Genomic DNA, 25,508 nt, shown 5'->3' on the forward strand with positions numbered 1-25,508 from the left:
GTATGCAGCATCTTTGTTGGGATCGTGATTATGTCATTGTGTTGGTTGTGCAATGTTCTACTAGTTGGGGTATATGAACAAAAAAAGAAAGTGTTACTTGTTACCGATTTATTGTTACACGTTTATTGTTAAATGCATTGGCGTCCCTGATCGCACACCATCTTTGAATGTTATTTTTCATCCATCATCACATCTCTGGCATGGCAACATCCTCTTGGGTTCTAGTTAAGCTACACTGAACAAAAAAGCAACCTCTTTATTGTAACACATCGACACATTACTTAAATGCATTACACCCAACACTGTCAACATGTTTTTGTGTAGTTTTGGATGCGTAGTGAGAGCCTGCCTGCATGTTCACTTTCCTGCAGATAAGGCCAGATGTCTTTCTCTCTCTTGGGGGGTGAACTAACTTATCTTTCCTTTGCCCTTCATGCTTTAATATTTCATTCCTCACACCACAGAGGGACGATGTCTTCTTTTCTCCTTGTGCATAGTTCCGTTCTTAAATCACGCATATGAGGCCTGGGCTAGCCTTGCAAACCCTCCTTCATAAATAACTACTGCACAGACATCCCTCCAAACTGGAGAACAAGCCTTTCCCTCTCATTTCATCTCCGCTTCCATCCATCTTTTGGTGATTATTGGGTCCATTTGATCTTAAATCTGCATGTTAGTCGCTGGGTTTTAACAACCTCTGTAAATGTGGGAGGACGAAGCGCTGGCCAGCGGTGCATGTCGTCTCAGCAGCAAATTTGTTCAAATATTTGCTGAGTCTTGTTCTGGGTTTGTGGCCAGAAAATGTCTTCCAGATTAACTCTGTTAAAACTTGGATGAACTTGTTAACCTTGTTCCTTTGAATGGGTTCATATTTCTGTTTATTTGATTGTGACTTATTATTTTGCTGAATTATTTTGTGGTTAGTGAAGGATTAGGATAGATAATTTCTATATAATTGCTATAATTATAAGTCAACTAATATGAATTAGCTTCTTTTTTTTTTTTTAATGCTTGCAAATCAATGTTTTCATATCTTTCTTTTTCTTTCGGAGAGATACTAAGAGGGGGAAAAAGAGGGAAGAAATAAGTTGACATTAATATATTGGTTATTCATCAATATCAGTATTTAATTTATCAATATTGACTGCTGGATATTGGATGTATAATATTGGATATTTAATTATGCATGCATATTTCCACTATCTTAAAATTACTTTTACATTAAAATTGACCTATTTATTTGCTTTCTTAATACATGTTCCAGTTCTTGTTGTGCACAATTCATTATATTATATCAAATCATAATATTATATATAATAAAATAGGTATATTTTTTTTATACATCAGTTATCAAAATTTCTGAAATGTCTTTTTCTTTTTGCTTGACGTCATCAGGAAGCCTTTGACATACAGAATAGAGACTTTTCACGGTCCAGTCGGTTCTTGTCGGTTCAAACATTTTTTTTTTTTTTCTGATTGCATATCCAGTTTTACTTGGAAGTACATCAGATTAGGGATGAAAAGTGAAGAAATACAGATAGATAGAGATATAATAAGGCACATAAAGCTACAGATGGAAATCACTCATTACTCTGGTCAAACGGCCTGCATAGACTGGCAGTCGGCAATGTGGTCGGCAGAGACTTGCATTCCATCGGTGTGCGACCCCAGTTCCTCCCATCTTCATCTTCGTCATCAGCTCGCTTTGAAGCTCTTCCAGGGTCTGTGGATGCCAAGCTGACTGTGGGTTGTTCAGCTGTGCCCAGTTCTGAGATTACAGCGGTTCAGATGAGCTGAGTTCAGTCAGTACACACGATCAAACACAGAGAAATATTACAGTTACTGGCTGCTGATGTTGTTTGGATACATCAGACTGTGACGTTGTGACATTGATGGCTGCTGTTGTGAGCATTTGAAATGTTTTTTCACTATCTCTGTTTTCTTTATTCAGCTACCTAAGACAGCAGACAGGCTAAAGCTAATGACGTGATTCTCTAATAAGCAAAAATATATATAACTCCCACAAATATTAGATAAAATGATCTGTATTTAATTACACTGGTTTATTTTTGCATTGATTCTTTATCTCATTCAATGCTATACTGAATATTTGTCACTCTGTTATCTGGTTCTTATATGCCTTTTACTGACAACAAGTTAGGGGTATTTTGAGATAGAGGGAGGAAATCTATACATTTGAATGTCGTTGTGACACAGATTGCCTGATTGTATCTCTCTCTGTCCACTTCTCCTCTCTTAGGACCCAGGATACTGGATACAGGTTCATCGATTAGAACATGGAGACGGAGGCATTTTGGACCTGGATGACGTGCTATGTGATGTAGCCGACGACAAAGACAGGGTATGGCAGTAGTGTGCATGAATCTTTTTTTGGTTTGTTTGTTTCTTTGTTTTAGGAGAGACGCTGATCTCTGATTACCTTTCATTTCCAGTTTCAATGTACCGGCGGAAGCAAAATGCCAAAACCATTAATACATTCTGACTTAAAGGGATAGTTCACCCAAAAATCTAGTCAAAAGTCAATGGGGTCCCATCAACTGTTTGGTTTGAGACATTTTTTAAAATATCATCTTTTGTGTTCAGCAGAAGAAAGAAATCCATACAGGTTTGGCACAACTTGAGAGTGAGTAAATCATTTTTGGGTGAACTATCCCTTTAAAATTGGATTTAAAATTCAAAGTATTCATAATAATTTCTGAGATGACAACTGGATGTCACTGGCTGAATCAAAAATTCAACATAAATGAGGTTTTGTGACAACAATGAGTGTGTTTACTTGTTTTAACCCAGTCATAAAAATGCCTTAAGTGTCTGTTTTTTCGGGTTCATGAACTGTTTAAGCTAGCAAGTATTCTGTATTTTTGCCTATTACCCCGATTTCGGCTTATAAAGACGCTTCACTGGTATTTTGGTAGATGTGTCTTGTGTGCATGTTTATATGTTTTGACATAAACAAGCAAATCAATATTGATTTTAAAATATCATGTATGCGTCCTTGCATTGTTGGGTTTTTATAATAAGCTAATTTTTGATGGTATTCAGCATTTTGTTGTACATGTGATCAATCATTGTAGAATACTACCAACTGTTTTATTTGAGGTGGCAGTTTTATATGAATTCGTACTATGTGATTCATACGCAAACATAGAATTTTTTTTTTTTTTAGAAAAGTAAGCATGAACCTAGCCTGTAAGATGTACAAATTCTTACAAATTAGCCACCAACTTTCCAAAACAAAAAAAAAGATAATGAATTACCATGAGAGCCTGTTGATGCTATTGTGTGAAGGAGTTGTCTATTTCATTATGTTTCACATACTATTTAAAAAAAAAAGTTGGATATTTGACATTATACAGTATATATTTCACAGTTTGCAGTCTGTCCAAGCGTAGTCTGTGGGTTAGTGAAAACATGGCCTTTCTACACCCACATGTTGTTTCTTGATGCAAGGTTGTCATGTATTTTGAATAAAGAGAGCCAGTGTTTATGATAAACTACTAGATGTCAAGATATCAGATATTCCACATTTGTTTCCAAATCCCTTTAGCCGAGGGAGGGTGAGAGAGGGAGAGTGTAAGAAAACAGAGGTTGTCCTCACTTTTGAGCTTCTGTTTTTCTCAATTGTTATTGTGGTTATCACATCTGCATGTGTTTTGATTTCATTTCACCAAGCTTGGGAATGGCCAGGAACATTGACTGTTTATTACTAGTGATGCACTAAAATTTCGGTGACCGAAAAATAATTTTTGGTTTCGGCTGGAACTGTTTTGTACGGCGGGAAAGGTGATGTTTAATTAGCGCTTCTCCGACAGTGTGTTTTGACCGTCAGTGTCTATTTTGTGCACGCAATGTGGATAAGCTACAACAGGTAACGTCAGCTGTGTGGACAGTAGAGCTGGGCTGACATAATCGATTTCTTGAATTTAATTGATCTTCATTGTGATGAACTGAGATCTTTTAGTCTATAATATTTTCAGTTGATGCATGAACAAAAATTCACTAAATATTATTTGTAGCTCGCCTAGTAATTGCAATAAGCTTTGTGCTTTGTTACTTTTGATATGAAACAAAGTCTGAGCTTTCAAATTCTGTCAATTTTATAATGGAATTCAAACAATAAATGTGGTTTTTACACTCTTTAAAGGCACAATATGTAAGATTTTTGGATTAAAATATCCAGCCGTGTCTGTACATTGCCTATCAATGACATCATACCCGCGTTGCCCTCGATTTCCGGTTTTATTTTGTAGAAACCAAGGAAAACACCCTTTTTAAAGATGCTTTAATATATTATATGTTTTATTAGACAAGTGAGCAACTGTTTGGATACATGAATCGACAGAAAACTAATCAATGATAAGTCTTATTGTTTTAATCTTGTTTTCTTGAGTACCATGTTTTACCATGCCTAATATCGATCTAGCTTACTGCAGTGTGCAACAAGTGTCTCATAGCAGCTGCCAAGCGAACGTACAGAGTAGCATTATAACAACTTTCAACACACAAATGTAACAAATATAACAAAACAGTGCTGCTTTACCCCACATACGCTTGACCGGAAGAAGTGGAAGCGGCGACTGTGTCATAATAAAAGCTCCACTGCGCTCGAGCCGTGTGTTGCGCTCGTCTCTTATTAGCAATCGCTCCAGTGGCCTCGTTTCGCTCCAACGGTTTTCAGCCACACCCTGCTTCATACTACAGTAATGTTAATAAATCTTTAATACATTAGCTCATCCATGAATATGATTTCTGTCTGAGTCCTGTCGGATTCTTTACCGGCTGTAGACGTGAAGACAACACCTCCCATGATTCCGCAAAAGCAAGGCGTCGTCAAACTACGCCTTTGTTTTGAATAAGCGACCTCTAGCTGTGAAAAATTACATATTGTGCCTTAAATGTGCCATGGAAGATCGCTGTAGCGCCTCAGTTCAAGTGGCATGTGAACCGATCATCTCTTCCTCATTACTACTAGCTATAGCATGAAATAAACATGAATGAACATCAGAAGGAATGTTGGAAGATACGGTACAACTTACTGAAATGAATCATGTCTCATGTAATCACTCAAACAGTGTTTCAAGTCATCAGTAAAACAGCTTGTAAACAGTGTCATGTAATGTTATATTTACCTCAGAAAAGCCATTCAATGATAAACGCTAGAAAAAATAACTCTAGAGAGGAGCATTTTGATGAATATGCACTAGATTACATATTTATTATATTTTGACTAAACCTGTTGTCTTCATTATTTAATGTAGCCTACGTTTGAAGTTTTATTACAGGCTGCATTTGAATGTTTATATTTCAACATAGAATTGAAACAATTATCATTATCAAATATATCATATCAAGTTGATATAAAAACGGCCTTATGTGCAATTTAAATGTTTACAACTAACAGACATAAATTTAATTAATTAATTGATTATTGAATCATTTTTTGGTTTTGGTTTTCTGCTAAATGAAAACATTAACTTTAATTTTGGTGTTAGAAAAAAGAAAAGTCAGAAAAATTATTTCGGTGCATCACTAATGATTACCTCTTCCTCTAGTTTTCCTTCAGCTGATGACAGTGTGAGTCTCTGTGTTACTATCTCTCAGTTTGACTCAACAGTTTCGGACCAACTCATGCTAAATAAATCTTTCTGTTCTCTAGGAATCATCCAGGAAAAGCATCATGTTATTATCATAGCAATGGAATTTGGGAAGTTTGCTCTTGTTCGACCCTGACTAGCACATTGTGAATAATGGCTAATCTCAGTTCCACACAAGAGAGTTTGTCCCTCTGGTGTGTTTATAAGTATAGTTTGTTCATTAGCTTCGCTGCTAATGTTGTGAAGCCCTGATAAATGGTGTTTAGCCAGCAAGCTAATTAGCCCGTCCGATCCTGCTGGGCTCTGGTGACATCTCACTGCCTGCAGCAGCTTTTGTTCCTAGTGATTTATAATCGTCCTCTCAGCACGACCGCAATTGATAATCCATGTTAGCTCAATTAGTAAACAGCACACTCTGGCTACACATGCATTGTGACTGCTTGCCCAAATCCATACTAGCCATTAGCATTAACATCTTAAGTAGACCTACGTGTTTGGCTTTGAGAGCAGAGGATATTGTCATCGATACATCAAAGCACACCCTGCTGAACCATATACAGTGCTGAATAAAACACCACAGTGACCAGTCCTGGCCAGTCTTGAAGACATTAACATGTGTCAACATATATTTTAATAGCACCCTTACCAAAAAGGATGCTGGTAGCTTGGTACAATGATGGTGTCAGATGATGATACTATGGTACTGAATAATAACCACATTCATATACCATGTTATTGACATGGTACACAGGAGGCATAGTAGTTAAAGACAAAATAAAGTAAATTTATTTTGTTATACACTACTGTTCAAACGTTTGGGGTCAGTAAGATTTTTTTTTAATAATTTGTATAATGTTATAAAAGATTTCTATTTCAAATAAATGCAGTTCTTTTAAACTTTTTATTGTTTTCTATGGAAGCTTGTTTCCGCCACTAAATAAAAAAAATAATAAAAAAGGTAATTGTGACTTTTTATCTCACAATTCTGACTTTTTTCCTCAGAATTGTTTATATCTCATAATTCTGACTTTATATCTCACAATTCTGACTTTATATCACGCAATTCTGACTTTATATCTCACAATTCTGACTTTATATCACGCAATTCTGACTTTATAACTCACAATTCTGACTTTATATCACGCAATTCTGACTTTATATCATGCAATTCTGACTTTATAACTCGCAATTCTGACTTTATATCACGCAATTCTGACTTTATAACTCGCAATTCTGACTTTATAACTCAATTCTGACTTTATAACTCGCAATTCTGACTTTATATCACGCAATTCTGACTTTATAACTCAATTCTGACTTTATAACTCACAATTCTGACTTTATATCATGCAATTCTGACTTTATAACTCGCAATTCTGACTTTATAACTCACAATTCTGACTTTATAACTCACAATTCTGATTTTATATCACACAATTCTGACTTTATATCATGCAATTCTGACTTTATAACTCGCAATTCTGACTTTATAACTCACAATTCTGACTTTATATCACACAATTCTGACTTTATATCACGCAATTCTGACTTTATAACTCGCAATTCTGACTTTATAACTCACAATTCTTACTTTATATCACGCAATTCTGACTTTATATCATGCAATTCTGACTTTATATCATGCAATTCTGACTTTATAACTCGCAATTCTGACTTTATAACTCACAATTCTGACTTTATATCACACAATTCTGACTTTATATCATGCAATTCTGACTTTATAACTCACAATTCTGACTTTATAACTCACAATTCTGACTTTATAACTCACAATTCTGACTTTATATCACGCAATTCTGACTTTATATCATGCAATTCTGACTTTATAACTCGCAATTCTGACTTTATATCACGCAATTCTGACTTTATATCATGCAATTCTGACTTTATATCATGCAATTCTGACTTTATATCACGCAATTCTGACTTTATATCACGCAATTCTGACTTTATATCATGCAATTCTGACTTTATATCATGCAATTCTGACTTTATAACTCACAATTCTGACTTTATATCACGCAATTCTGACTTTATATCATGCAATTCTGACTTTATAACTCGCAATTCTGACTTTATATCACACAATTCTGACTTTATCTTGCAATTCTGACTTTATATCACGCAATTCTGACTTTATATCATGCAATTCTGACTTTATAACTCACAATTCTGACTTTATATCACGCAATTCTGACTTTATATCATGCAATTCTGACTTTATAACTCGTAATTGCGAGAAAAAAAAGACAGAATTGTGAGATAAAAAGTCTTTTTAATTTTTTTATTTCGTGGCAGAAACAAGCTTCAATAGTTTTCAATATTGATAATAATCATAAATGTTTCTTGAGCAGCAAATCATCATATTAGAATGATTTCTGAAGGATAATGTGACTCTGAAGACTGGAGTAATGATGCTGAAAATTCAGCTTTGATCACAGGAATAAATTACATTTTACAATACATATATTTATTTAAATTTTCTATTTTAATGCTACTTGTCACGTGGTTGTTTGCAGATGTACTACAGAAATATTATGATTTTGCATCCAAAATGGTGTGACTGTTCATTATGTTTACAGAGAGAATCAGTTGAACTGTCGTTCTTTGTCGGGTTCGTGCAGTGATCTGGTGCAGAGCAGCTGTAGAGGCAGGAAAGCATACAGGCTTGTGTGTGTCTTGAGAGCTGGTGCTCATCTTGGGAGGGTTGAGCTTTTTATTCGCTGGGTGCCATGGTAACATCTCTGCCAGGACTCAGTCAGACGTCTACATCTGTGGCACTGCTGCGTGAGAAACCGCTGAGAGCCAAGTAACACCTTCCTCCCTCTTCACACCCTCAACATCCCTCTCACACTTTCATCATCTGTCTTTGTTGACATGCAGACGACAGATTTCAGTGCTCCATGCATTCCATGCTTGAATATTGTTAATCTTGCATCATCTCTTTTGTTGTTTTTTCTATTTTTACATCGTCTCTCTCTTTCTCGCTGATGTCTCTCCTGTACCCTTCTAGATTTTTCCACTCACTGCTTTCGTGTCCTCTGAGATTCTGTGCGCTTGCCGTCATGCATTTCTCATGACTGAGGATTAGATTTGAATATTATTTCTGCTATATGCTGTGCATACGGTGAACCATAAGTAGCTTTGTGTCTTTGTGTTTATGTCAGATGTTCATGGCTTATTTTAGGTCCTTGGCCTTGTGTGATTCAATGAACCTAAACTTTTTTTTTTTTTGTACGTTTTTGCAGCCAATATTATGCAATTTCTGGTAATATGATGCTAACACAAAAACAGAGAAGTGCTTTACACATCAGGGCTCCAGACTGCGACCAAATGGTTGCATTTTGCTAACTTTTTTTCATGCGTCACACCATTTTGGATGCAAAACCACATTGTTTGATTCTTAAATGCACTTATTTTTTTGTGATTTTAATCGATTTACTGTAGACAAAATAGTATCGAATATTAATGTTTGCCTTTTATCGGTTTACATGCCAATAATAATCAGCTAATCGGTAGTTATCCTGAGTTTAAAGTAAGTTTGACTTCGGAGTTCAGTCCCCCAAGCTGCAGTGTTTTTTTCCAGTCTGTCATCTTCATTCTTCACATGAAAATAGACTCCTGGAAGCTGCTTAAGCCCTGAGAGCCTGTTTCGAGCCTGTGAAATGTCCAGCACTGTTGCTCCCTTTAGGAAGTTTCTCTGTTTATGGACTTTACAGACTGTCGCTCTGTCATTCAACCTGGAGGTCCTTCTGTTAGTGGCTGGACCTGGATGGATAAATGTTTTTCCAGGTGTCATCATGTCACCGTGAGCCCCCTCCTGCCTCAAGGCTGTCCACATTTCTGCCTGCTTATGCTCTGGCCTTGGATTCCGGATGTGACTTTCCATGATTAATATACTGTAGTTATATACTTTAGGCCTGCTGAAAAGACCAGCCTGATGGCCCAATATAGTTTATGACAGCAGGAAACGTACCTTACTGTTCAAAATTTTGAGGTCAGAAAGTATTTTTTTGACAGTAAACACTTTTTATTTTAAATGTTCTATTTTAAATAAATGCTGTTCTTTTGTACATTCTATTTAGCTTTATTAAGCTTTTTTCAATATTGAAACTAATCAGAAATGTTTCTTGAGCAGCAAATCAGCATATTAGAATGATTTCTGAAGGATCATGTGACACTGAAGATGCTGAAAATATATTCACATAGAAAACAGTTCTTTTAAATTGTAATAAAATCTCACATTCTCTACTGTTTTCTGTATTTTTGATCAGCCTTGGTGAGCAGAAGAGACTTCTTTCTAAAACATTAAAAAATCTTAGTGTACAGTAGTGTACAGCTCATCCAGCGTAGTATGATTCCCAAACAAATGTTTCTAATAAAATGATTCTTTTTTTTAGTGAACCAAACACATACAGCACGACCAAAGTAGTGTGAATCCTGAACAAATGACTCTTTTTAGTGAATCAGAAACATACAGCAAGACCAAAGTAGTGTGAATCCTGAACAAATGACTCTTTTTAGTGAATCAGAAACATACAGCATGACTAAAGTAGTGTGAATCCTGAACAAATGACTCTTTTTAGTGAATCAAAAACACACAGCACGACCAAAGTAGTGTGAATCTTGAACAAATTACTTTTTAGTGAATCAAAAACATACAGCATGACTAAAGTAGTGTGAATCCTGAACAAATGACTCTTTTTAATGAATCAAAAACATACAGCATGACTAAAGTAGTGTGAATCCTGAACAAATGACTCTTTTTAATGAATCAAAAAACATAGCTTGCACCCAAGTTTGTTTAAGATGTTTAATGTTTAAGAGGAACTGGAAAATTTATAAATCATGACTCGCCAACAAGAATCCATGATCCAAGAACATCAGTCAGTCAGTCAGTCAGTCAATGAATGAATGAATAAATGAATGAATTAACCAATGAATGAATGATTCAGTCAGTCAGTAAATCAATCAATAAATTAGTCAGTCAGACAAACCTGTATGAATTCATTCAGTACTTATTTGATTCATATTGATGTTCCTATTAAGATATTTTTGAATTTTTCCAAATTATTACCTAAATTTTAGCAGCAATTCTGAAATTCCTTCATTTTTTGACTAGGAAGTAGTTGATGTTTTGGTAACACTTTACAATAAGGTCTCATTTTTAACATTAGTTAATGCATGAAATAACATGAACTAAAAATAAGCAATATATTCTTACAGCATTAATTAGCCTTGTTAATATCAGTTAATAAAAATGTTCATGTTACTTCACAGTGCTTTAGCTAATGATAACAAATGCAACTTTTGATCTTAAAAATGTATTGGTAGTAGTTTAATACTATCTAAGATCAATGAATGCTGTAGAAGAGTTGTTCATTGTTAGTTCATATTAACTAATGTAGTTAACTAATGATACCTTATTATAAAGTGTTAACGATGTTTCTCATAAGCCGTGTGTGAGTGTGTGTGTTGTGTTTGCACGCTGATTACTGATATCCAGTTTTTCTAGTTCTCTAGCTAGCAGCTAGTTTGACTGGTTATGGCTCCATTTTAAAGGAGCCTCTGTTCTTGTATGTGTTTTAATTTCCTGTCACTGTCTCTCATCACCGTCTCCTGCTCGTCACAGTCAGATTATTTACACTTGAAACCTTTGAAATATTGGACTGAATAATGCATTGTGCTTTTGCTCTTTTGAAGAAGCGTCTAAAACACATCTGCGCACAATCACAAACTCATACACACACTGAACGCCTGAAGCGTTTGGTTGTCTCATGCCTTCTGATGCATTTTCATTGTCAAATGTACAGAACGAGTTTCACTTTAAGGCCTGAAACACTATGCAAAAGCTTCTCCCTCTGCAAGATGAGATGTTATGTTCCTGTCATATTTTAAATATGTTAAATATTCACACTTGCATTGCATTGCCAATCCATGCCAAGTGTGCATTAGCTGTCTGCCACATGACATGTTTATGTTCAATATGACTTTGTACCCATGTTCATCTTGAAACAGAAACTTCAGGACTGAATGAGCTCCTGTCCTTTGAGATGTTCTCACGCAGGCTGGGTTTGTAACTGCTCATCCCTGCTGTAATTGTGTTAAATCAATCAGCTCAGATGAAGGAGAGTTTCAGCAGGGCAGCGCTCTGTCATTTATCAGGAAACACTCAGCTTGACTTTAATGCCATTAATTGGCCAGAACTGCACTAATGTAACCTGTGTGGCTGATGGGAACTTTTAGTCTTTTGACAGTCCTGAGATGGAGATTTTCTTTTTAGTAGTGTAACTACTATTTGCAACCCCCTCATTTGTGTTAATGTAAACTAATTATTAATTAATTTTGTAATAATTTAGCTTAATTGATGCATTTTAATTCTTATAAAATGATAAAAAAGTAAATAAATAATTAATAAGAAATACAAATACTTTTTCTATATATTTTATTTTGTAAAGCTGCATTTATTTTATCACAAATACAATAATGACAGTAATATTGTGAAATATTATTACAATTTAAAATAGCTGTTTTCTATGTGGATATATTGTAAAATGTAATTTATTTCTGTGATGCAAAGCTGAATTTTCAGCATCATTACTCCAGTCTTCAGTGTCACATGATCCTTCAGAAATCATTCTAATATGATGATTTGCTGCTCAAGAAACATTTCTGATTATTATCAGTGTTAAACAGTTGTGCTGCTTCAGATGTTTGTGTAAACCATGACACTTTTTTCAGGATTCTTTGATCGATACAAAGTTCAAACATCATTTAGATTTGGTTTGCAAGAATTTAGAAGTCATTTTTAATCAATTTAATGGGCCCTTGCTGAATAAAAGTATTAATTTCTAAATTCCAGCTCTCTTTCTGACCTCAAACGTTTGAACGATAGTGTATGTGTACTTTTTTGTGTTGTTTTGGGTGATAATAGTAATAATAATAATAATAATAATAATAATGATTTTTTTCAAAAAGTACTAAAAATTCAGCAGAACACAAAAGAAGATATTTTGGTAGCCAAATAGTTTTAGTTACCATTGACTTCTTCATGTTTTATTTATTTATTTATTTATTTACTATATATGTTAACATTACATTTACAATACATTACAATACACAATACATTTGTTAAAGAATTTATTAATCTTTTTTTGTTAGTTAATAAAAATCCAGCTGTTCATTGTTTGTTTATGTTAGTTCACAGTGCATTAACTAATATTAATAAATACAGCTCTTGATTTTAATAATGTATTAGTAGGGATATGAAGGAGCGGAAAATTTTCAGAAACTTTCCAGGATTTTTGGAAACTTTCAGGAAATTTTGGAAAGTTTCTGGAAGTTTACTGGAAATTTTCCACCCCTTTGCATCCCTGTGTATTAGTAAATGTTGAAATTAACATTATTATTTCAAATACACTGTTTAGAAGTTAGTCGGGCTGACACCAACAACAAATGTGTAACCAGTCAGCATTAGGGGGCGTATGACGGTCGAGGAGAGAGAAGGAGCAAGAGGGAGATTTGAAAATAAGAAAAAAAAAAAAACTGCAGAACGAGAGGTGGGACACAATACAAAAGAGCTCAAAAAAATATCACTGGAATGAAGGTTTATGACTGGGCAAGCACTTTAGGACCGCGTTTATATTAGAAAAGCTTTCCAGCTCTGGAGAGAGCTAAGTGGGAAGGCCTGAAAACAGACGCAGAGGCTGCTTTGATCCCGCTTCTCATGTGAGTAACACTGGGTTTTGATTGTCTGGAGCTGCTGTGCTGTTGGCGACTAATAACGAACACTTTGTATTTACTCTTGTGTACTGTATGTTCATTTTTTGTGCTTCCTTGTCGTCCATTCATCAACTGCGCTTTATTTTTCGTGAAGCATTTTTTTGCAGCTGTGATAAACAGACATCCACTCGCACTGTGTGTGTAACAGCGGCCAGATAGTGAGAGTTTTGCAGGTAAAGCACTGCACACTGACGACCACTAGAGAATGAGGTGTTAGTGCACTCGCCTCGCATGCCAGCAGCAGACAGGCAGGATTCGAGACTGACTCGGAGCAGGGTGGTTAGGTTTGGAGTGTGAGTTTTGGAGGCGGAGCAATGAAGAGAGGGGTGGGTTTGTTTGGGTTGATTTCAAATATCAACAATGTCCAACAGCGTTGTTTAAAATCTACTTACCGCACCTTTAAAGGGATAATTCACCCAAAAATGAAAATTTGATGTTTATCTGCTTACCCCCAGGGCTTCCAAGATGTAGGTGACTTTGTTTCTTCAGTAGAACACAAATGATAATTTTTAACTCCAACCATTGCAGTCTGTCAGTCGTATAATGCTTGTCAATGGTAACTCCATCTATAAGAGTAAAAAAAAAAACATGCACAGACAAATCCAAATTAAACCCTGCGGCTCGTGACGACACATTGATGTCCTAAGACACGAAACGATCGTTTTTTGCGAGAAACCTAACAGTATTCATATCATTTTTTACCCCTAATACACCACTATGTCCAACTGCCTTGAGCGCACGCACGGCATCCGGTGTGTGAGGTCTGAATGCACTCTGATGCTGGCAGTGATCGCTCGCACTCATTGACATATACGTGAGAGATCACTGATATAAATGATATAAATACTGTTCGGTTTCTCGCACAAACCGATCGTTTCGTGTCTTAGGACATCAGTGTGTCGTCACGAGCCGCAGGGTTTAATTTGGATTTGTCTGTGCGTGTTTTTTTGACTCTTATAGATGGAGTTCCCATTGACGTGCATTATACGACTGACAGACCGCAACGGTTGGGAGTTAAAAATCATCATTTGTGTTCTACTGAAGAAACAAAGTCACCTACATCTTGGATGCTCTGGGGGTAAGCAGATAAACATCAAATTTTCATTTTTGGGTGAACTATCCCTTTAACTAAGATTAATAAATGATGTAAAAGTATTGTTCATTCTTAGTTCATGTTAACTAAAGTAGTTAACTAATGAAACCTTATTGTAAAGTGTTAACATTACACATTGAATTGCAATTGGATACCATTGCTGCACAATGTTAATAGCACTTTTTGTAAGAACTCAAAGTAAGTGATTTTGAAAATAGCACAAAATGTTTTTTAACATGACGTATGGCCCATGAGACGTTTGAGATGAATTTATACGTCTGGCTTTTAATGAGAATCCAGTATCTGTCTGTTATTTTCTGAGAATGATTATCAGTGATGATGATAATGATAATGAGGATAATAATTCCCTGTCATTATACAGTTCCTCATAACACTGCTGTGTATGTGTGTGTGTGTGTGTGTGAGAGGAGAGAGAGAGAGTGTGTGTGTGTGTGGGTAAAGCGTGGCTCTATGCCAGACCGGTGTCACAAATCCGCTATGATTTATCACCCACGATGAGTCACAGTGCTTCAAACACGGGCATCTGGCCTTGCTTTACTGGGATCTGCCAGACAGACACATGCTTTTTCTGCACTTTTACTTTTTATATGTGTTTGAAGGAAAGCATCTCTAATATTTCTGCTCATATTTAGGGTTAAATTTGTGAACAAACGCCTGGCTTTTCCGCATGACCTTTTTTTTTGCCTTTTATAACTTGATGGTGATCATGCTCTATAAGCACCTGTCTCTCTGTCTGCTCTTCCACTCTTGTGATCTTAAAGGTAATGAAGCGTTTTATAACACAGACACACACACGCTTTATCTGTGGCTTGAGTGGGTAAGACAGTCGTTTGGAGAAATTGGATTTCTCACCCGATTGCTTTGTGAAGTGGCCATTATGTGTTGTCGTGGTGATAAGAGAGAGCGCTGTGTCATGTGACGTGTATTGTTGAGGAAGAATAGAGGCATGAACCGGGCTATAAAACGCATCTCCCTGTATAATAACTAGATGTCACACACAAACACGCATGTATGCATACATAAGCTAACACGCTGTGAGAGGGCATCTCTGCTTCTGATAGTACATTCAAGGGGAAACTGTGTCAAAAGGTTATTTCTCAGACAATTGAGAATATAATATGGTGACATATTATTGAAATTGTTCAAATATGAAGTTTTCTGTGTCTCCTATAGTATGTAGCTGGTTATCTTTACTGCTTTTATGGTGTTACTCTTGTGATTTAGAAATGGAAGTGCTGACCTCTAGTGGTTAGAAGCCTTCATGAAAATTTGCAACCTATACAGAGAAAAAACTACTGTTAAAATTCTTTAAAAAAAGATCATTTTCTATAACTGACATTGATGTATTAAAGCCTGTTTAACTACATTTAAATCTAAATGTTCAGCATGACAAGTATTGATTTACTTTATTCTTTACACTAATTTATATTTATTTTAATCAAAATGCATATCACTAAGAAAAGAGTAGATTGACACACACACACACACACACACACACACACACACACACACACACACACACACACACACATACATATATGCCAGTTGTATATTTTAAATATATTATTTTGCAAGAACATAAAATTCACAGAAAACAGAAAAAATCTGTTTATTTAATTTTTCACTGATTGTTCTTGTCAGTGTTAATTATCACTCCCGTATGCACATGCTTGGACGTCCTGGTTACTGGAGTGCTGGTGTCACAGTGAAAGTGGGGGGTGGGGGGACATGATTTGAGGAGACGCTCAGATGCATGTCAAGAAGGGTTACTGCGGTAACAAGTAAAGTAGTGAATACCCAGCTGTCACACACTGGCCTCAGCAGACCACCAGAGGGACGCAGGGTCAGTGTTATTGTATGTAATGTCATCAGACATGTGACAAGAGGCTGACCTAAAGCAATACACAGCAGGGGCTCAGGAAATACAACAAATGTGAAGGGAAACATATATGCACACACATAGGCATTCACGTATGTGTACAAGTACAGTCTTATTATGGTGCAGTCTGGGTATATCAGGTTCTATAAACTCTAACAAATTGTTTAGAGGAAAGAACAATTCTGTTATTTAATCACCCTCATGTCATTCCCAACCTGTATGACTTTCTTTCTTTTGTGGAACATAAGCCAATGGTAACTAAAACTATTTGGCTACCAAAATCATTATAAGTCAGAATTGTGAGTTATAAAGTGAGAATTATTGTGAGTTATAAAGTCAGAATAGCGAGATATAAAGTCAGAATTGCGTGATATAAAGTCAGAATTGTGAGTTATAAAGTCAATCGCATGATATAAAGTCAGAATTGTGTGATATAAAGTCAGAATTGTGAGTTATAAAGTCAATCGCATGATATAAAGTCAGAATTGTGTGATATAAAGTCAGAATTGCGAGTTATAAAGTCAGAATTGTGAGTTATCAAGTCAGAATTGCGTGATATAAAGTCAGAATTGCGAGTTATAAAGTCAGAATTGTGAGATATAAAGTCAGAATTGCGAGTTATAAAGTCAGAATTGTGTGATATAAAGTCAGAATTGAGTTATAAAGTCAATCTCTTGATATAAAGTCAGAATTGCATGATATATAGTCAAAATTGCGAGTTATAAAGTCAGAATTGTGTGATATAAAGTCAGAATTGAGTTATAAAGTCAATCTCTTGATATAAAGTCAGAATTGCATGATATATAGTCAAAATTGCGAGTTATAAAGTCAGAATTGCATGATATAAAGTAAGAATTGCGTGATATGAAGTCAGAATTGCGAGTTATAAAGTCAGAATTGTGAGTTATAAAGTCAATCGCATGATATAAAGTCAGAATTGCGAGTATTAAGTCAGAATTGCGAGTATTAAGTCAGAATTGCGAGTTTTAAAGTCAGAATTGCGAGATATAAAGTCAGAATTGCGTGATATAAAGTCAAAATTGTGAGTTATAAAGTCAGAATTATGAGTTATAAAGTGAGAATTATTGGAGTTATAAAGTCAAAATTGCATGATATAAAGAGAAACTCACAATTCTGACTTTTTTTCTCAGAATTGTAACTTTATATCGCGCAATTCTGAAAAAAAAGTCTGAATTGTGAGATAATCCTTTATTTTTTTATTCCGTGGCGGAAACGAGAAACAAAACAAAAAACAACCTAAAAAGTGCCACTCTTTCACAAGCAATACTATTGTATGGCTTTAACTTGAAATTTAGTGCAAAAGTCATCTGAACTACTTTATGGTGCCTTTTTTTTTTTTTTTTTTTTTTGGAGCTTGGCCTCTCTAGTCCCCATCCACTCTCATATGCAAAACAGAAGCTTTCACATTCTGCTAAACATGACTTTTTGCGTTCCACAGAAAAGTCATACAAATTTAGAAACGTCATGAGTGTGAGAAAATTATGTCAGATTTTTACATTTAGGGTAAATGATCCCCTTTTAATACATGGACACCACAAAATGGTGTTAACATAAGTGTCCACTAGATGGCAGTATCAACACTGAAATGACATCGGGGGTCTGAGGTTGTTATTGACATGCCTGATCATAGTGTTGTGACAACTACATTAGCTTTCTGATTGGCTCCTCAGTGCTAATGCCATCACCATGGAAACAGACCCATCACATGCTGCCAGGTAAATCTGACAGTTTCTAAATGGGCTACTAACTGTTGCCTCCATCTTACTGACCAGTGTGTGTGTGTGGGAATGAAAGATAGGCTATTTTCCATGTACTCCTGAGAGCAAGTAGAGTCCATTCAGAATGAACACACACACACACAGTGTTCGGAGAGCTCTTCAAAGGGGTCGAGTCTTCAGAGGAGAGGCTTGTTCATCTCATTTGTCATTTAGTCAATACAGCGCACTCTCTGATCAATGCCGAGACTGGCGCCTCACAATCAGAGTCGATACGTGACCTTACTTTCTCTCCCTCTGCCCGCTTTCCTTTCAAAGCACTTCTCACTTCAGTTTCAAGGATACTGTGAAGAATATAGAGATACAAGTGAGGACAAAGTGTTGGAACACAGAAAGACTGGGTGAAATGTGCCTCCATTCTTGCTTTTTAACCTTGAGGGTGTGCCAGCGGTTTTTCAGTTAGTCTACACTTGTTTGAGTAGCTGAAGTTTAATGTTTCTCTCCCCTTACAAGAGTTTTTGATGCTAATCATTAGCAAACAACACTAAGTGACTAACTAACTATACAATTTTGGTGGAAGCTGGTACCGTGGTACATTTTTGTAAGTTTTATGTAATTTAGTGATCATTGATTCATCTATATAATCTAATTTGTTTTTGATAGTTTGTTTCTATCTCTGCATACTAATTAAGGCTATGCTAGAGCTAGTTATCCAGTTAGCAGTGCTATTTTAGTATTATTTATACACTGTTACATTATTTATTAACTTTTTTAATTAGTTTGAGTATTTTCAGTTTTAACTTATTTTAGTTTTAGTAATTAGGTCATGATTTTGTCATTTTTAAAAATATTTCTATTTAACTTTTTTTATTTCAGTTTTGTTAAAGGGTTAGTTCATCCAAAAATGAAATTTCTGTCATTAATTACTCACCCTCATGCTGTCCCACACCCGTAAGATCTTCGTTCATCTTCAGAACGCAAATTAAGATATTTTTGTTGAAATCCGATGGCTCAGTAAGGCCTGCAAAGCCAGCAATGACATTTAGCGGTTTGACACGCGATCTGAATCATGATTCGACACGCTGATTCATAACGCTCCGAAGCTTCATGAAGCAGTGTTTTGAAATCGGCCATCACTATATAAGTCGTTATTTAGTTTTTTTGCCGCACCAAAAATATTCTCGTCACTTTATAATATTAATATTGAACCACTGTACTCACATGAACTGATTTAAATATGTTTTTAGTACATTAATGGATCTTGAGAGAGGAAATGTCATTGCTGGCTATGTAGGCCTCACTGAGCCATCGGATTTCAACAAAAATATCTTAATTTGCGTTCTGAAGATTAACGAAGGTCTTACGGGTGTGGAACGGCATGAGGGTGAGTAATAAATGACATTATTTTCATTTTTGAGTGAACTAACCCTTTAAGTTTAGTTCAAGATTTATCTTATGTTAGTTACTTGCCAAGGCAACATTTCCAATTTTCATTTGTTTTTCATCTAATAATTTTATTTTATTTTAAGCCCAAAGTATAGTTCACTTTTTACGCATACGCGAGGGTCAGCATACAGTGTGCTTGTCGTGAATTTCGTCATCGCCATATTTTTGTAACCGCACGTACTTTGTATGCGCAGGTCGCAAATGCACATTCAATTTTTTTTTGCAGTAATTACTTTATCCACAAGGTGGCAACCATGACCTGGGGGCGTCGATTCACAAGGTAGTCGAAGAAAAACTGCATAAACAGAACAGACCGGAACGCATGCAAGCTACAGCGACAATGGAGGCCTACATAGACGAGAGATTGTGTGAAGAGGTTAGAAAATACTCTCATTTGTACAACTCTAGCATTAAAGAATACAAAGATGTTTACACGGGTTGTAACTCGTGGTGAGAGATTGCTCAAAACTGCACATGCGTTGAACACCTGTGTACGAGTCAAATTAAGTAGATTTTGCAAGTCTGTGCGCTCGACCGTAAAAAAACGAAGTATACCCAGGATTTTATTTTATTTTATTTTATTTTATTTTATTTTATTTTATTTTTCAGCTTTATTTCAATCAATGAAAACTATTTTAATTTAACATTTTTTTTTTTTTAAGTTATAATAACTGGACTGTTGGATCATGAAGACAGAAACTGATGAAATGAAAGAGTCCAGTGAAGAAACTGAAAGTTAAATGTAGAGTGACAAGGTTTTTAAAGAGTTTTAAAGATCTGCTTTATTGAATGAAACTTAAAATTCACACTATGGACTTGCTGTTTTCAAGATGCGATTAAAAAAATAATAAATCAATGTGTGATGCAACGAGTTCCAAGCAACAAGTAATTCGTATGTCCACACTGAAACAAAAATGCTTCATGATGCAATCATAACCAATTAAAGCATATTTAATGATAAATATTTGGATATGGTTATATGAAGCAGGATTCAAACTAACATGGAACGTTCCTACAGGTTTTATTGAAGTTATATAAAGGTTATGTAAATGTTAGGATGAAACATTCATAGACTTACTAAATGTTTTCATAACGCAGGGAGAAAATATTCTTAGAACAACATTCTTGCAGTGTTTAATGATGTTATTAATATTTGATGAACATTCACATGATGTTGGCAGAAAATGTTCTTAGAAAAACATTCTTGGAACATCCTTTTAACATTAGAATGACAACTAATGGGGAACGTTCCTACAACTGTCACTAACGGTATGTAAATGTAAGCGTAAAGTGTTCTTAAAATAATGATAATAAATGTTTCATGATGTTGACAGAATTGTGAAATGTTCTCATGACATTGGGAGAAAACGCAGAGCAACATTCTTTAAATGTTCTTATGTTAATGTTTGATGGATGTTCTCATAATGTTGGGAAAAAAATGTTCTCAGAGAAAGATTCTTGGAACATCATTTTGACATAGAATGACAACTAACTTCTTAATATTTAAAGCATAATATTTGTATTATTTACCTGGATTTGAACCTTTCCATCTCCAGTTTCTTCAAATCCATTGGTGCTCATTTGAATAAAGCTAAGCATTTTTCAACTTTGTTGAGTCAATGGAAACTATGGTTATGGTTCAGAGTAAACCTTGAATACATTCCATAAAAAATAATCTATTTTTTTTTTTTTTTTTTTGAATCCCAAATCCAGCACAAGACCAAAACAACAACAACAACAAATTTGGTTTTCAAGGTTAAAATCAACTAAATTTCGCAGACATTCGGTTGAAGTTTCTCCTGCTGTAAGCTCTTTCTGTCAGGGTCTCTGGATGGTACATGATGCCAAATCTGCTCACTAACTCCAGTGTCTTTATCTCTGGGGCATTTGGTGTAATCTCTGAATTCTGGTGAAACACACACACACATACACAGTACAGTCATGCAGAGATGTTTGTCTCAGCTGACAGCTGTCAGCTCTGATAGTGCTCTGGTAATAAAACACTCTGCCAAACAGCCTATTAGCAACGGCTCGTCTGGAAGGAGTGGAAGCCACACACGCACACGCACACGCACACGCACACACACACACACACACACACACACACACACACACACACACACACACACACACACACACATGCAGATATGCTCAGATAGGCAGAATGAGGTCAGATACTAAGGGTGCTCTAAAACAGAGGAGACAGGCCTAGACGCCCTGCTGGGGTCTCCCAATCACCCTGGAGTGCAGGAGGACTCAAACACACACACGCACACACCAAAAAAAGATGAGCTGGTAATTACTTACTACCTAATAGGGGTGTGATGAGATCTCGCAAGATTAAAATGTGATGAGATTTCTCATCGAGGTGAAAAGCTGTCTCGCGATATTGCCATGACAAAGTGTGAAAGTGAAATCAGGATAGAATATGCCACCACTACATTTACATTGCACCTCCACTGTCGTTTTGCTTTTTATAGAAATAAAAACTATTTAATTCAGTTGGATGACGGTCGATTCAATCCCATCCAGCTCATCCAACACGAGCTGCAGAGCCGTATGTAGTGCAGCAGGAATCAGAGCTCACTGATCACGTGACGAGAGTAAGTGACGAGATGACGGACAAGACCATGGCGGAGTATTAGTTACACAACAGAGCCTAAAAGCATCTGACAAATGTCTTATCTTGTAGCATGCATGTTCAGCACCACCGCTCCCTATTCACAGAGTAAGCTCGTGAAAACGAAAGTGAAAGTAAAACGCGAGCGCGCATTCAAACGCGATTTTAATACCACGTGTTTTGAAAGCAGCTCCCTGATTCAGGCAAATATCTCCCAATATGAAAGCTATCTTAGGCTTAGTTGTGTAGTTGTAACCATCTCTTAGCTCTGTTAGTCTCTATTTGCTCTTTGAATATTGAGAGAGTACTTTGATCATGGTCGCACTTATTGTTTGCACTTAATAAGACTAATAGAAAACTGTGTTATTCATTCATTCATAGTTTTTATTTCAATGATCAATTTGTTGAAATGAGTTCAGTTAGAAGGTCGTAAGTTGTAGAATCTCATAAATCATGTACAGTTCTAAGGTCTGAAGAGACAGTTGAGTTTGAGCAAAACCTTTTACAGTGCTTGAGTATTGTCTTTCACTGCATATGATAATTCATACTCAGAAAGTAGAACTGAAATGACATTCATTTCAAGACGATCAGTTAAACATTTCAAATGCAACTGCAGACTATTTTTTCTAGTCATGTATTTCGTCATTGAGGATTTCTTAAAAATTCTGTGTAAAAATCTCGTCTCATTCTCGTGAACTCAGTATCGTGTCTCGTCTCGTCTCGTGGGCTAACTGACTTGTCACACCCCTACTACCCAAGATTCCTATCTCAAACTAGCTTATGAAATAAACTTTTTTACTAAATAAAATGAAGATTATAATTTCACTGGCTATGTAAGACCAGGAGTGTTCAATCCTGTTACTGTTGGGCCAGTGTCCTGCAGAGTTTAGCTCCAACCCCAAATAAAAACACCTGAACCAGCTAATCAAGGTCTTACCAGGCATACTAGAAACACACTACAGGTGTGTTGAACTAAACTCTGCAGGACAGTGACCCTCCAGGAGCAGGTTTGGACACCCCTGATGTAGACTAAAGTTGGGTGTGTTTATATAATACCTGCTCTGTCCTCATGGGGGCAGTGTTTCTCTAGCCTTGTTATCTTGTTTACAGTAAAATCTACAGATGCAGTCAGCATGAAATCAAAATTAACCCTGTTTATTTTGTTAATGCAAGATCCTGGTCTTATTGTTAGCGACTCATCAGGGAATGTTTTTCTAAATAAATATAACGACTTGATCTTCCCATAACGAGTTTCCTTTTGTGCTGATGTCACTTAGGGTGTGTGGGCTATTAAATGCTATTAATAGCTATTAATAGCTAAACTTGAATTCACTGCTCCTTGTAGAGGTCAATAAAAATAACATTGCAAAATAATTAAAATGTATATTTTACTTATACTATTCATATATATTTATATATTCAACCTGCACTACAAACCCGTGAGTGCACAGTCAGTTATCGTGTTTTTGTAGTGTCATTTTCTACGACATAATTAAGTTCAGTTCTGATTTACTGATTTGTTCATGAGTTTTTTGACAGGTCAGAACTTGACAGTTTCCATGGATGCCGTCACAACAGTGTGTGTGAAATATGCAGATGAAACGGGGCCAAAAAATAGTTTTTGTTGGCGAAGAGAGTTTGGGTTTGGGATTGCGAGAGGCTTTACCAGGAAAAATGTCATCTAACATTATCTAATATGGAAATTTTTGACAGTGTATTAAGTAATAATGTGCACAGGGCAATAATTACAGATGTGTTAACCAATATTGTGACTTGCTGTAAACCTGAGAAAATAAATCAATAAATAATTATATAGACAAGGGGTTAAAGGGAACGGAAAATTACAGTTCTGTTACAGTTCCCTAATGTTATTTCGCAGCTGTATGACTTTCTTCTGTGAAACACAAAAAGAGATGCTGTTGTTTTTATAATCCACTTCATGTTGTACCTCATAACATGTTTTAACTATGGTAAAATCACTGTAAAGCAGTGTCACAAAACTAAAATACCATAAAACGTCCTTCTAAGGATGTGTGCAATGTTGTTGGTTTCCTGTGTGACAGTTCAGTGTCAGTTCTGTTTCAGTGCTAATAGAGAGGTTAGTGCCCTAAGCCTTTTCTAAAATGATTTAGCTCTAATATCTCTTCAGTTTAGCATTCATGTTCTGTCGGGGCAGATGTAGGTCACACTGCCAAATTTAACAGCTCTCTTTAGACAAGACTGCGGCTGTTTGTGGCTAGAAGCTCACTTTCACCCTCCTTCTGTCGCTGCTTTAATTCTGTTAGTCTGTCTTTGGACACAAACACAACTAGTGTGACTGCAGCCCTTGACTGTCACTGTGAATTAAAATGTATGGGGAATAATATCTTAAATGAAGAACCTTAAGACAGTTCATTTTTAATTAAGGCAATGTGGTTGTTATTTTTATTACCTCACTTTTGTCTTTTCGTCACCTAGCATTATCTCATTCTCTTACAGTGTTTGCTAAGCTAAGCCTCCAGAGAGACAGCTGTAATTTTACCGTAAATGCAAATACATACATTAATTGTCACATGAAATTTGCCAAATCTCATTGAAACTAAACGACTTGTATACACTTTTGTGGTACAGAATTGTTGATTGTGAACTATTAGCAGCTAAATGTGAGCATTAACTTTCGTGGTTTGCCAGATAATTGTGATAAAAGCTAAAAAAATGCTATCATTTTGTGTTTATCCTTTTAACAGGGAATGTTCTTAGAACTTTGGCTAACGTTGTGGTGAGGTTCTCTCAACGTTACAGTGCATCCGGAAAGTATTCACAGCGCTTTTTATGTTACAGCCTTATTCCAAACTCGATAAAATTCATTGTTTTCCTCAAAATTCTACAAATAATACCCCATAATGACAACGTGAAAGAAGTTTGTTTGAAATCTTTGCAAATTTATTAAAAACAAAACAAAACAAAAATCACATGTACATAAGTATTCACAGCCTTTGCCATGACACTCAGAATTGAGCTCAGGTGAATCCTGTTTCCACTAATCATCCTTGAGATGTTTCTACAACTTTATTGGAGTCCACCTGTGGTAAATTCAGTTGATTGGACATGATTTAGAAGGCCACACACCTGTCTATATAAGGTCCCACAGTTAACAGTGCATGTCAGAGCAAAAACCAAGCCATGGCTCCACCAATCAGGCCTGTATGGTAAAGTGGCCAGATGGAAGCCACTCCTCAGTCTGGAGTTTGTCAAAAGGCACCTGAAGGACTCTCAGACCATGAGAAACAAAATTCTCTGGTCTGATGAAGCAAAG

General features: G+C 35.9%; 1 protein-coding gene across 7 annotated transcripts in view; it reads left to right on the forward strand.

Annotated features, from left to right (window-relative positions):
• Positions 1–25,508, forward strand: part of pard3aa (par-3 family cell polarity regulator alpha, a) — a 503,387-nt gene that overhangs the window by 57,688 nt on the left and 420,191 nt on the right. For all 7 annotated transcript variants that reach the window (XM_051881687.1, XM_051881689.1, XM_051881688.1 and 4 more), the window contains exon 2: positions 2,261–2,362. In XM_051881687.1, the coding sequence (XP_051737647.1) occupies positions 2,261–2,362 (102 nt within the window). The remainder of the gene's footprint in view (positions 1–2,260; positions 2,363–25,508) is intronic.

This window comes from Ctenopharyngodon idella, chromosome 23 (assembly GCF_019924925.1).
Source record: "Ctenopharyngodon idella isolate HZGC_01 chromosome 23, HZGC01, whole genome shotgun sequence".
Classification (NCBI taxonomy): Eukaryota; Metazoa; Chordata; class Actinopteri; order Cypriniformes; family Xenocyprididae; genus Ctenopharyngodon; species Ctenopharyngodon idella.